The sequence below is a fragment of the Pelodiscus sinensis genome, chromosome 1, assembly GCF_049634645.1.
Source record: "Pelodiscus sinensis isolate JC-2024 chromosome 1, ASM4963464v1, whole genome shotgun sequence".
NCBI lineage: Eukaryota > Metazoa > Chordata > Testudines > Trionychidae > Pelodiscus > Pelodiscus sinensis.
This window is the reverse complement of record NC_134711.1, coordinates 266,581,808-266,595,329: the sequence shown is the minus strand read 5'-3', so window position 1 is coordinate 266,595,329 and position 13,522 is coordinate 266,581,808. Positions and strand designations below refer to the sequence as shown.

The 13,522-nt window shown below is 45.4% G+C and overlaps 1 protein-coding gene and 1 long non-coding RNA gene across 21 annotated transcripts in view; one reads left to right on the top strand and one right to left on the bottom strand.

The window, feature by feature from the left end:
• The window catches only part of MYCBP2 (MYC binding protein 2), a 368,898-nt gene that overhangs the window by 11,586 nt on the left and 343,790 nt on the right, over positions 1 to 13,522 (bottom strand). For all 17 annotated transcript variants that reach the window (XM_075918843.1, XM_075918845.1, XM_075918849.1 and 14 more), the window contains 2 exons: positions 11,175 to 11,307; positions 579 to 682 (listed from right to left, as the gene is read on the bottom strand). In XM_075918843.1, coding sequence (XP_075774958.1) covers positions 579 to 682; positions 11,175 to 11,307 — 237 coding nt within the window. The remainder of the gene's footprint in view (positions 1 to 578; positions 683 to 11,174; positions 11,308 to 13,522) is intronic.
• LOC112544699 (uncharacterized) overlaps positions 1 to 13,522 on the top strand; it is a 49,870-nt gene that overhangs the window by 22,497 nt on the left and 13,851 nt on the right. The window contains exons 3-5 of one of the 4 annotated variants that reach the window (XR_012900601.1): positions 4,757 to 4,821; positions 6,985 to 7,043; positions 7,511 to 7,679. The exons of 1 other annotated variant lie outside the window; for it this stretch is intronic. This is a non-coding gene — a long non-coding RNA (uncharacterized LOC112544699). Of the gene's footprint in view, positions 1 to 4,756; positions 4,822 to 6,730; positions 6,944 to 6,984; positions 7,044 to 7,510; positions 7,680 to 13,522 lie in introns of those variants that run through there. 2 more of the 4 variants (XR_012900603.1, XR_012900602.1) reach the window with 2 other exon arrangements.

Below are 13,522 nucleotides of genomic sequence, written 5' to 3'. Positions count from 1 at the left end.
GGGTACCAAAGGCAGGCTCTGGCAGGAGGCACTTACCTGGGAGATTCCTGGCCAGCCGGCTCCTCAACCAGGCTTTCTGCCTGCTTTAGCCCCCCACACATTGCTCAGAGCAGCTGGCTGCAGTGGCTATATGGTTCTCTGAAGGCTGCAAGCCCAGGTGGAGGAGTACAAACAGGCAGCTTCCACTGGCTGCAAACTGACCAATGGGAACTGCGAGGTTGTGCTGGGGGTGGGGGCACCACACAGTCTCTTCCCCCTCCCACATGGGCCTGCAGCAGGCTTCTCTTAATGGCACATGCGGGTGAGGCAGTCAGAAAGCCTGGCTGAGGCTCCTTCTAGGCTGTGGGCCAGATCCGACCCACAAGTTATATTTTGCCTGCCCCTGCTCCAAACCATTACTCATATAATTAATTCTTATTCATGTGAAGGGTTTCATTGGTTCAAATGGTGGTATTACTCACAATTTGAAATTATTTGAATGACAGGGTCTTTGGCTTTTACCTTGTATTCCTAGTTGAAAATTTAACTATTTACAGATATTTCATCTTCATGAGATAAAGATGGTTTTGTATATGTACCTGGCAATCTACATCAGAACAAACACTGCCTACTGCTGATAACTCTGTTCCACTCCTACAGCCACAGAAACGACATGCTTCAGAGCTGCTGGTGGTTGGCTTGCCTAGGCCCACAAAACAAACAAAACAAACATCAGAATTTACCAAAATGAAATGTTTATCAGCCAACATACTAATAAGCAAACTTAACTATCATATGAAATGAGTAAGACAAATGTAATTGCTAAGAAAATTAAATCAATCTAGACTTTTCTCAAGCATGAGCTAGCAGAACTCTGTGCTCATGGAATATTCACAAGTAATCATAGAATCACATCTCTAAGGACCACCAAATATTACAAAAGAATATGAAAAATATTGCAAATTTTTGGCAGAGGAAGCTGAAAGAAATGCATTATTATTAATGTGATAACACCTACAAGTTTGCCAGACACCTTATTATGTACATGTAAAAAAAAAAGATAGTTTCTTGTTGAACTAATTTAAAGCAAATTATAGCCAAAATGGAGAGAGGAAGGCTTTGTTTTTGTTTTTAATTACTTCATGCTGGAAACTATTTACTTGATCTCATGCTTAACCAGAACTATCTTGATTACAAAAATTATTAGTCCTAGTTTAATTCACCCTTATTTGGAATTTCAACACGTTTATTTTATTTCTTACATTATTAAATGTTTTCAATTCTCATGAAATGACATATCCAGATATTTCCCCTTCAAAAGAGGAGTTCATCAAGTATTTTATCAAGTTTATCAAGAAAGGGAGCAGGAAATCTTCCAAGTATTGCCTAATTTACAAATGTTTGCTGAGACAGAGTGTAGTCACAAAAGACCCCTTGGGATTGTTCTCTGGTGTGCTGATCATACTAATGCAGTGGTCTCCAACCTTTTTAACCACAAGATCACTTTTTCTATTTAACTGCGATGCAAGATCTACCACAAACCTGAATACCCTTGCCTGCTTCCGCCCCGCCCCTGTTCCACCCCTTCTCCAAGACCTCACCCTGCTCACTCCATCCTCCTTCCTCCCCCATCCTCACTCACACCAGGCTGGGGTAGGGAATTGGGGTGCAGGCTCTGGTTTTGAGCCAAAGAGTTTGGAGGGAGGGAGGGGCCTGAGGTTTAGCCCAGGGTGCTGGATTGGGGTCCAGGAGGGGTTTCAGGGTACAAGCTGTGGGAAGGAGTTTGAGTGCAGGGGGACTCACATCTGGGGCAAGAGGTTGAGTGCAGAAGAAGGTTCAGAGCTGGGACAGGGGTTCAGCTGGCTCTGCATCACTCCTGAAAGCATATGGCATGTACAGCAATGGCTCCATGGTGCCATGTGCTGCCCCTCATCTACAGGCACTGAGCCCACAGCTTCTACTGGCCACATTTTCCTGTTATTGATCAATGGGAGCTGCAGGAATGGTATCTGCAGCGAAGGACAGCATGTGGAGCTTGCTCCAGCAATGACAGGTTAGGCATTTTAGAACTCAATCAAAAATTACATTAAAGTGTAAGAGAGAAATGAAAATTATGAAGTGCACAGACCAGTCAAAAACCCAAAATAACTCATTCTGTCCTGCAGGACCCTATCCTTTTATCTCCCCCAGACAAGGCACAGAGTTGGGGTTACTGTCCCCCTGAAGAGCAAGGCAGAGCCTGAATCACTTCAGCTCCGGGTGGATGCAATTCTAGGACACAGCACCCAGGAAACAAACCCCCCAAAGGGATAAAAACCACAATAAATCCATCTTTCTCTGTGTAAAAGTTTTACACAAAGAAAGCTCATAATGATGTCTGCCCTCTTTATCAATGAAAGAAAGATACGCACACTGGTCATTCTCCCCAGGAAACAATTACTTACACTACTCCTGATAGAAAATAAAAGTGTTTTTATTAAGTACAAACAATAGGATTTAAGTGGTTGCAAGTAAGGACAGATCAAAGTAAATTTCGCTAAAATGAAAAAAAATGCATAACTAGTTCCAATTCACTAAAAAACGTATTGTAAGCAGATTCTTATCCTAAAGTACTGTTCTCATTGTAGACATAATCTTCAGGTCAGACACTTCTTTACCTTGACCTGGGTCTCCAGCCCTTTGTATCTTTCAGGGTTTTCCAGGACAGACAAAGACAAAGGGCTCAGCTTTCCATTTCTTAAATAGTCTTTCCCCCAGGACAGGATCCTTTTGTTTTACATCCTCCTCTTCTATGGAAAACTACCAGTGTCAAAATGGAATCCCAATACTGGGTGGTATGATCATGCCTTATTAGTCCAATCATCTTTGGACTTACAGGATAAAAAGGAGGTTACTCACCTTCCTGTAACTGACATTCTTCGAGATGAGCGTCACTGGGGGTGCTCCACATCAAGTGTTGAGCGCCCCAGGGCTTCTCGATGGATTTTTCTGAGCAGTGTATCGGGGACTGCGCATGTGTGGCACACGCAAGCCTCCCTCAGTACTATCGCGCATGCGCGGCCCCCCTCTTCAGTTCCTTTTCTATCTGGAACCTGGCAAATAATGTATTATAGATGTTATCATAAGGGCATTCCGAAGTAGAGGGGCAGAAGGGATGGTAGTGGAGCACCTCCAGGGACGCTCATCTCAAAGAACATCAGTTACAGGAAGCTTGAATAACCTCCTTTTCTTTTTCGAGAGGCGTCACTGGGGGTGCTCTATGTCAGGTGACTTGAAGCAATATTTTCTTATGGAGGCAAGGACTTCGGATTAGGTAAGTATGCCATTTGTAGTACAGCTTTTTCTAGTTTGGTATGGTGGAGGGGTCCTGAGGTGAGTGCATAATGTTCTGCAAAGGTGTTTTCTGATAATCACGTGGCTGCTGCACATATATCATGGAGTGGGATTTTCCTCAGGTAAGCAATGGATGTGGCAACTGTCCTTGTGGAGTGTGCCCGAATCAGAATTGGCAAAGGTAGGTTGTTTAGCAAATAACAAGTAGCAAAGCATTCTGAGATCCAATGTGACAATCTCTGTGATTAAATTTGTTTTCCTTTACTGTGATGGAGATGAAAAGTTGAGAAGAGGATCTGAAAGACTTTCTTCTGTCGATGTAGAAGAAGAGAGCCCTCCTGACATCTAGGGTGTGCATCTGAGCTACAAATGCATTAGTGTGGGGTTTTGGAAAAAAATACTAGTAACTATATTGTCTGATTCAAATGGAAAGGGGAGTGTACCTTGGGGTGGAATTTTGGGCGCGGTCACATCGTGACCTTGTCCTTAAAAAAGATCATGAAAGGTGGTTCTGCCATCAGGGCAGCCATCTCATTTACTCTGCGGGCTGATGTTATTGCTACTAAGAATGCCATTTTTAAGGATAAATGGCGTAGGGAACACGTTGACATGAGTTCAAATGGTGATTTTGTGAGGTTTGTTAATACCACGTGTAAGTCCCAAGGCTCTTGAGAGGGTGCCACCTCTGGGTATAGAGCCTGCAGACTTTTCAAAAATTGCTTGGTTACTGGGTGTGCGAAGACTGTGATGTCTTCCACTGTTGCGTGGAAGGTTGAAATGGCTGCTACGTGGACCCTGACTGAGCTGAGGGAGAGATGTGATTGTTTGAGGTGTAACAAGTATTCCAACCTGTGTGATCAGGCACCGCCTCGCCTATTTATACAGAACATGCTTGTGGTGTTGTCTGTATATATTTTATGTGGATTCCTGTGACATTGGGCAACCGTTCTTGGCATGCCAGGCGAACTGCCCTGAGTTCGAGGGCAACGATGTGGAGCATGCAGTCTGCCAGGGACCATAGGCTGCGTGCTGTGCGGCCTTCTGTATGGGTACCCCAACCTGTAAGGGATGCATCTGTAGTGACAACTACAGAGGAGTCCAGGGTTCGAAAGGGGATGCCTATGCACAGGTTGGATGATTTTGTCCACCAGTGTAGGGATGCTTTCACTGGGTGTGGTAGTGTGAGCATTTTGTTCATATGATGGATGTGTGGCTTGTACCTGCGTCAAAGCCAACCATGGAGGCATCTCAAAGCAGGGGTTCTTAACCAGTGAGGTGCGCCTCCCCAGGGGAAGTGTGAAGGGGATACAGGGGAGGTGTGAGGTGCCTCCCAGAAAATTTATCGCAATTGCCTTCTCACTGGATAAAATTCTAAAGTTTAGATTTCTACATAATTAATATTATGAATTAAAATTATAAACATTAATTTCCTATTAACTTCTAGAGATCGGCACACTACAATAGCAGTGCGAATCAATCAGGCCTATGTGACGACACACTACAATAACAGTACGTGAGCATTGCCGACTTTCATCTTCAAATATTACGTACATTTGTTAGGAAAAGGTTCAAAGTAAAAAGCTCATATTATTCATTTAGGCATTGTAACGGGGTTCACTCACTGCACAGCGCCACCAGCCGTCAGACTTGGGAATTAGCTCAGACAGCTGCATTCAGCGTCCAGCTGGTTCGCCAGGTCCCAGAGTTCAGGCAGGCCTCGGGGTTTGAGCCGGGCCTTCAGCTCAGGCCTGTCCTCCGAATCGCCAGGCACCAGTAGAGCCTTGGGTTCCTCTAGGTCAGAGGGTAGCCCTGCTGGCCGTCTTGGCTAGGCCTCGGCGGCCCAGGCAGGGAAACCTTCACTGGCCTGAGGGAAGGCGGCTCTGGGCAGGCCTCTGTCTCCCTCAGAGGCTGGGCCCTGACTGAGCTCCCTGGCAGAGTTCTTATAGTCCTAGCCACGCCCCTTAGCTTCCTGTCAGATGAGGGGGCGGGGCTAGGCTGTGCACAAAATGGCTCCCAGAGGGGTTTGAACATGAAGTTCACTTTCAGGGGAGGTGTGAAGGAAAAAAGGTTAAGACCTCCTGTCATAAAGAGATGTGCATTTGGGACCACAGGACTGCATGATGCCATGTGACCCAATAGTTGAAGGCAGTTGTAAACCCCAACTACTGGTATCTCTTGAAGCGATTTTGCAAGTTGACTGATGCGAGTTGACTGTCGGTAAAGAGGCTCTGGCTGTGATCGAATTGAGCTGAGCGCTCCAATGAATTGGATTGTTTGGGTTGGCATGAGTATTGATTTGCTGTAATTTATTAGGAAGCCTAATGAGTGAAGGCAGGTTATCACAGTAACAGTACAGGCAGTCCCCGGGTTACGTACAAGATAGTAGGTTTGTTCTTAAGTTGAATCTGTATGTAAGTCGGAACTGGCGTCAGCCGCTGCTGAAACTGATCAGTTTCAACCGAGGCTGAATCTGGATGCCAGTTCTGACTTGCATACAGATTCAACTTAAGAAACCCAGGCATCCCCAAGTCAGCTGCTGCTGAAACTGATCAGCGGCTGATTCCAGGAAGCCTGGGGCAGAGCAACTCTGCCTCAGGCTTCCTGTAGTCAGCCGCTGGTCAGTTTCAGCAGCGGCTGACTTGGGGATGCCTGGAGCAGAGCAGCTGGGGTGCTGCCGGGTTGGTCCGGAGCAGCGCTGCGGGACCAACCCGGCAGCCCCCAGCTGCTCTACCCCACGGATAGGCAAGAAAAGCCTGGTCTGCTGGGGGGGGGGGGGCACTAGCTGCACACCCTCCCCCCCCGCCCAGCAGACCAGGGGGACAGGAGCAAAGCCACGGAGCACGCCCGCAGCGGGACAGCCCAGGCGCGCTTGGGCTGTCCCCCTGCGAGCGTGCTCCACGGCTTTGCTCCTGTCCCCCTGGTCTGCTGGGGGGGTCCAGCAAAGCCGCTGGACCCCCCCAGCAGACCAGGGACACCAGAGCAAAGCCGCCCAGGTGGCGGCTTTGCTCGGGTGTCCCTGGTCTGTTGGGGGGTCCAGTGACTTTGCTGGACCCCCCCAGCAGACCAGGGGCAAACGAGCAAAGCCGCCCAGGCAGCGGGACTCCCGCCGCCTGGGCGGCTTTGCTCGGGTGACCCTGGTCTGCTGGGGGGGGGGGGGGTGTCCAGCGGCTTTGCTGCACCCCCCCAGCAGACCAGGGAGACCGGGAGAAGCTTTTCTCGCCCCGGAGGACACGGGTGGTGACCCGCCGCCCGTGAGCTCCCGGGGCGAGAAAAGCCCCATTCGTAAGTGCGGATCCGACATAAGTCGGATCCGCGTAAGTCGGGGACTGCCTGTATCTTGATAACAGTCTTGACTGGTCCTCACTTTGATAAGGCAGTCGTATAAGTACAGGTAAATTGTGATTCCTTGTTTTCTGAGGTGAGCAGTGACAGCTGCAAGCATCTTTGTGAATACCCTTGGTGCAGTGCAGAGACCAAAGGGCAGTATGGTATACCGATAGTATTGGGGACTTAAAGTGAAACGGAGAAAATGTTTCTGAGGGGACAAATGGATACATGAAAATGTGCGTCCTGCAAGTCGAGAGAAGAAAGCCAGTCACCAGACTCCAGAGCTGGGATAATAGTATTTAGGGTAACCATTCTGAATTTTTGATTCCTTATGTATTTATTTAGTAATCAAAGCTCAAGGATTGGTCTCCAACTGCCTGTTTTCTTTTCTACAAGAAAATAATGTGAGTAGAAACCGGTTCCGTGGAACTCTTGGGGTACTGGTTCTATGGCTCCTAATTCGAGAAGACGGTCCACTTCTTGTTGTAGTATGATTTCGTGAGAGGGGTCCCTGAAGAGGGACGGGGTGGGTGGTTGGGGAGAGTGGTGGGAGAGAAAGGGGATGGTATATCCTAGGGAAAGTGTCTGAGCTACCCAATTTGAAAGGAAAGGTAATAAACAAAATAGGAGATTTGGAACCAATCTCAAGCTCTGGTGCTTATGGTGTGGTTCTACATCTCTCGACTGTTGTTTCAAATTTGTTTGCTGGGTTGGGATGAGCGGTTGGGGTTATTAGTCTGAGGGCGATGTCGGTGTTGCCTATTGCGCCCCCTCTGTTGGTACGGGGCATGATCTTGTCTCTGGTACTGGTAAGTGAACTGTGGGTACCTATGATATGGTTGGTAACTGTACTGTCTCTGTCTCGTCATAGGGGTTTGGGTATCAAGTAACTGCAATATAGTTCTGGAATCTTACATCAATTGGAGCAGCTCATTGGTCTTTGCAGAAAACAGCTTTTCTCCATTGAACAGAAGGTCTTCTACTGATGGTTGGACTTGGCAGGACAATGCAGAAGAGTTGAACCATGAGGCTCGTGTCATAGTGACTGCTGTTGCCGTAGTCCTCTTAGCTGTGTCTGCTGCATCAAGTGCAGCTTGCAGGGCTATTCGCGATATTATCTGGCCTTCTGAGACAAAAGCCTGAAACTGTGCCTTTTTGCTGTCAGGGATATCTTCAATAAAAGCATTGAATTTTGTATAATTATTAAAGTCGTATTTACTTAGTAAAGCAGTGTAGTTTGCCACTCATCTAAAGAGTGGCCAAGGCATAAACCTTCTTTTCGAATGTGTCCAGACGTTTATTGTCCTTTTCGGATGGGGTGGAACAATTCTGTTGTTTGTTTCTCTGCTGCGCAGCGTCTACTATGAGGAAGTTGGATGGGGTGTGTGAAAAGAAGAATTGAGAACCCTTGGGGGGAACATCGTATTTTCGATCGGCTTTCCTGCATGTTGGGGGGATGGATGCAGGTGTTTGCCATAGGGTTTTAGCTGGTTCCAAGCTGGCTGGATTAATAAGAAGTGCCATTTTTATTGCTGTACTGGGCTGGAGGATGTTAGTGAGAAACCTGAACTTCCTCCATAGATATATTCAAATCATTAGCAACTCTTTTAAATAAATCTTGGAAAGAGGAGAGATCATCGGTGGTATGAATAGTAGGTGGTAACATTGCCTGCTCTATGGCTGAGGCTGCGGTTGAAAGTAATAGAGATGTAGAAGCCAACATTGGGGAGCAATGGCTTTCACTGTCAGTTCCCCTCATAGAAGTGTGGGGTGACAGGTTTAAAGGAGAGCAGGGTTTCACCATATGCTTGGTCTTACATGGTCTTTTTTATATTGTTGAGGTGGTTGATTGAACATTTGCCACTGTGGGGGGCAAAGCATAGGCAGTGGCATCCAAAAATAAGGAACCCAGGGACCCATTTGTGCTCTAAGAAAATCTGGTTGTTGCTGATAAGCAGACCATATAGAGCCCTTCATATATAGCTGAGGTAAAAAAGCAGGTAAACACTCTTCCTCATCCTCAGAGAGGGAGTCAGAGTAATCAGAGAATGGAGATTGAGGATGTATGTTATCAGTCAAATTAGGCGAATGTAAATTGGGAGAAATTGCCAGGTCTTTGTAGTACTTGTGGCTAATGAGGGGCGTATGCAGCGTGGATAGCTCTGCTGACTATAAACAAATTGTCTGTGTTGCTGAGGCAGCGCTAGTCTGAGGGGTCCCTGGTAATGGGAGGGGGGGCCGGCACCCAGTGATTGGTCTGTGAGGAGATTCCTCAGTGCTGTGATAGGACCGGGAAGAGTTCGTATGGCCGGTGGGAGGGCAAGCACTAATGTGTCAGAGCGCGGAATGTGAGGCAAGCATGGGAAGACCTGTTGCCTCAGTAAGGGCAGACATGTTACATTCTTATTGTCCTTTTTGTGCTCGCCCCTGGGTGGTCAAATGTGCTCAAGCAGTTATTGCCTGAGCAATGTGACTTTCTCCCTTCAGTGTGCTGCTTTCTGGGCTGCTGATTCACAGAGCTCGCCCTGCCTTTGATGGCTTAAGGAACGTTTGCCTCTTTGGTGTATTGCTCAGATCCGAGCCCAGATCGGAAGTATGGTGTATGTCCTTGTCAGAGAAGGACATTTTAAGGCGAAGCTCTCTGTCTTTGCGCCTTTTCAGCTTTGTGCAGTTGGAGACAGGCATTGAGTTCTTGCAAAGCCCACAGCTTTTTAAAGTTGGGTGACTGGCGTTCGGAGTTCAAGACTGCATGCAGTTTTTTGTTTTTGTTTGTTTGTTTTACACTAACTCCAAACAAGTGAAATAACTATTAACAAAAACTGGAAATAAGCTAGTATTAAACAACTATTTGAAGAAAGAAGTGTATGAGGAGAAGTCTTTGCGAGAGCAGGAGAGTTCCGTCTGAAGCTGGGGACGGTGGAAAGGAACTGAAGAGAGGGGGGCTGCGCATGCGCGATAGTACTGAGGGAGGCTCTTGCACGCTGTGCATGCGCGGTCCCTGATACACTGCTGAGAAAAATTGGTTGAAAAGCACTGGGGCGCTCAACACCTGATGTAGAGCACCCCCAGGGATGCCTCCCGACAAAGAACAAGGCTGTTTACAAGTCATTAAGTTGAACACCAAGTTGTTAAGGCTTCCGGAAGCACATGTAATGGCTCTCATTAGCCCATTTAAAACGATGCAAGGATGATACATGCATCAAAATAGGTTATATAGATCCAGCAGACTGCAACATACAAATTAATAGGTTACATCGGGTATTTTGTTCAAAGCATCTCTGAGTTACGCATCATAATAATCATAAGCCTATTTTCATAAAGTATGGGAGGGGAGGGAAGGGAGAACCATCACATTTGCACCCCTAAAGCTTAAACAAGTGTACAGGGAGCTACATTTTAAAAGCAGAAATGTGTGTACTCTCTAAATCCACTAGCTACAATGAAAGGAACAGTATCCCTTGAGGAGGGAAGGGGGAAAATGGAAAAACATGAGTGAAGTATATGGATTTTTTTTACTTTGTTTTACTAAATGCAATAAAGCACTTCTGATTCTTGGGATTCCCTCCAACCTCATACTATTAAAGTTAAAATTAAGCTGTTCAGACATCAGCCAAGGGTAAGATAATAGAGTATTTTTCCTATTACTTGTGGCAACAAGAGGAGTACATTGAAGCAGGCAGGTACATAGATGGTTTCTCTTATTATAGGTGCTGCACAGGGGCCAACGTATATGAACATTCTGATCTCTGTGAAAAGGATGTAATTAATGACACGGCTATAATTTTACCACTAAAATGCTCTGTAAATGTAACACAATACTTGGAAAATAATGACTACTCAAAAGTCAAGTGGACATTATGTCCATGGCTAAACCTTATTGATACTTTTAAAATGTTTGTATTTTAGGAAAATGGAAAAAGTTTGGTTTTTTTTGAAAAAATTAGCATTAAACATTGTTCAAGGGTACTGAAACTATTAATTTATATATTTTTTCTAATTACCCATCTTCATGTTTGTCCATGATAGATAAGGTTTTTTCTATACAGTTTACTTACCTTCCTCAAAAGAAAATAAAAGCATTTTATAAATAATTCAAATGTATGCACAGGTGGCAATTATTTATGGGCTATTCTTAATTAGTAGTACTGCCTTTGACTAAAATAGGAGTTCGATGAGTGAATAAAGAGGTATCATCAACCTAAGAATGCCACATTAAAAAACTTCTAGCACTTTAGAGGTAAATATCTAATAATTTTAAATTGTTTACTGTAGTGCCTAGGATCCTTAATCTTGATAACACTGTGTTAGGCCCTGTATATAAACAAAACAAAAATATGAGCTTACAAAGTTTCTAAACTCAAACATATACATGATGTTTCAAAGCATAACCATTATGCTAGGATTCAGTGTTTTATTTTAAATAAAAAATAATAAAGCACTAATGCAAAGATTAAGAGTCACATTTCCAGAAACTGATTTTTTGGAGAAGCTTAAAAAACAGGATAAGTAAGGATCAAGAAATATCTAATTTTTACCTGTTTGTTCTCTAAACTCCACCATAGCCTTCATAGTTTTAGAATCTGCTAGTGCCATGAGCCAGAAAAGTTTGGTCCTACCACAGCCTTCATGAAGATCAACTTTGATAGCTTCTTCCTCTTCTTTGAATACCTATCAGTTAACCATATGGTAATTATATAGTATTCTTACACCAATATCAGTTAATAAACAATTAGAAGATACTTTAGTTTTGGTATCACCTGCAAATATGCATTTGTCACAATTTTCATGTATATTATGGAGTCTGTATTCCAAGTTTTAAAATATGACTTTTGAATATGATAATATAAATTCTGTAATGTTTGTGCATGCAGGATTGAGATGATATGATTATTTGAAACCTGGGCCATACTTAGGATTTATGGTACTATTTAACTGATGCTTTTATTCCTGATAGCACCCGAGGGGAAGCAATTTTTTAGCGAGGCGATTTTATAATCTTCAGCAACACACTAATGAAATATTTTTAAAGCAAATTTTAAACTAAGGGCTTATAGACAAACAAAGTAAATTCAGAAGCTGACAGTATATGCCTGGAGTTGGCAAATGTCTGTTAAATGGCTTACCACTTGAATGGCCCTTTCACAAGTTCAGTGTTTTGCTAATAGGCCTGGCAGATATTTTCACTTTTAAGTTAACTAGATCCTCTCCAGAAGAAGCATAGCCACAAAACCAGGATAGGAAAAGGCATTTGGGTGGACATTAAGTGCCTCAAATTTTCAGGTGCCCTAAACAATTGCGTATTCTGCATTAGGGTAAGGATGGGACTGCTTGGAATACACACAAGGTTAAAAGCTACAAAATTATAATATGGATTGGCAGGAGAGTCAACAAAGGAAACAAGAACATTGACAAGCAATACAGTTATCTGAAAAAACAGAATGATGTGAAGTTTCTCAGTTAAAGCTTTGAACTTCAGGACATCAAATTACCCTACAACCTCTTGTGTAAAATTGTTTACATCTCAAAAATCAGCTTAGGTTTATAAATAACAAGCACTAGTATGACAACAAATACATTGATAATTATTTTGTTTTCTGGTTTCTTATAATGCCCATCACTGTAGTAACTAAATAGTTCTGAGATATACTACAATTAGATAGCAAGATCCCATAAGAACTATATGATAGGGACTGTAGGTTTGTTATTAAGTTGAATCTGTATGTAAGTCGGAACTGGAGTCCAGATTCAGCCGCTGCTGAAGCTGACCGGTGGCTGACTACAGGAAGCCCGAGGCAGAGTTGCTCTGCCTCGGGCTTCCTGTAGTCAGCGCTGGTCAGTTTCAGCAGTGGCTGACTTGGGGACGCCTGGGGCAGAGCAGCTGGGGTGCTGCTGGGTTGCTCCAGTAGCGCCGCTCCTCAGCGCTACTGGACAAATCCACCAGCACCCAGCTGCTCTGCCCCAGGCGTCCTGATTCAGCCGCTGCTGAAACTGACCAGCAGCGGCTGAATCAGGACGCCTGGGGCAGAGCAGCTGGGGTGCTGCCGGGTTGGTCCAGTAGTGCCCAGAGCGGCACTGCGGGACCAACCAGCAGCGCCCCAGCTGCTCTACCACAGGCGTCCGGAGAAAAGCCTGGACTGCTGGGGGGTGGGGGGGTACTAGCTGCGCCCCCCACCCCCACCCCCAGCAGACCAGGGAGACGGGAAGCAAAGCCTCTGAGGATGCCGGCAGCGGGACAGCCACAGCGCGTCTGTGCTGTCCGCTGCCCGCGTACTCCCCGGCTTTGCTCCCCATCTCCCTGGTCTGGGGAGACGTGGAGCAAAGCCGCGGAGCACGCGGGCAGCCCAGATGCACCGTGGCTGTCCTGCTGCCGGCGTCCTCAGAGGCTTTGCTTCCCGTCTCCCTGGTCTGCTGGTCTTCAGCAGACCAGGGAGACGGGCAGCAAACCCCGTTCGTAACTGCAGATCCGACGTAAGTCGGATCCGCGTAACTCGGGGACTGTATAGTGTAGTGACACTATATAGTGTCATCTAGTTTTTTGCCTTTCCCAGGTAGGAAGACACTGCTTGAATTGATTTTACATATACTATTGTAATGAAAGTGGGAGAGCCTTCCTGTACATATATATAGGCTCTGTCGCTACCACAGAATACCCGCTGTTCTTTGCAACAGAAACAGAAAAAAGGTACCTACTTTTCGTAATCATTTCAGTGAGATGCATTGCTCATGTCCATTCCATTCTAGGTATGTGCATACCCATATTCACAGCTGTCGGAGATTTTTACCTTACCAATATTCATATTGGTAAGACAAATATCGGCTATGGTGCCTCTTAAATGCAATGATCATGCATTAGTATATTAGGTGCCACTGGCCTTACCTCTTC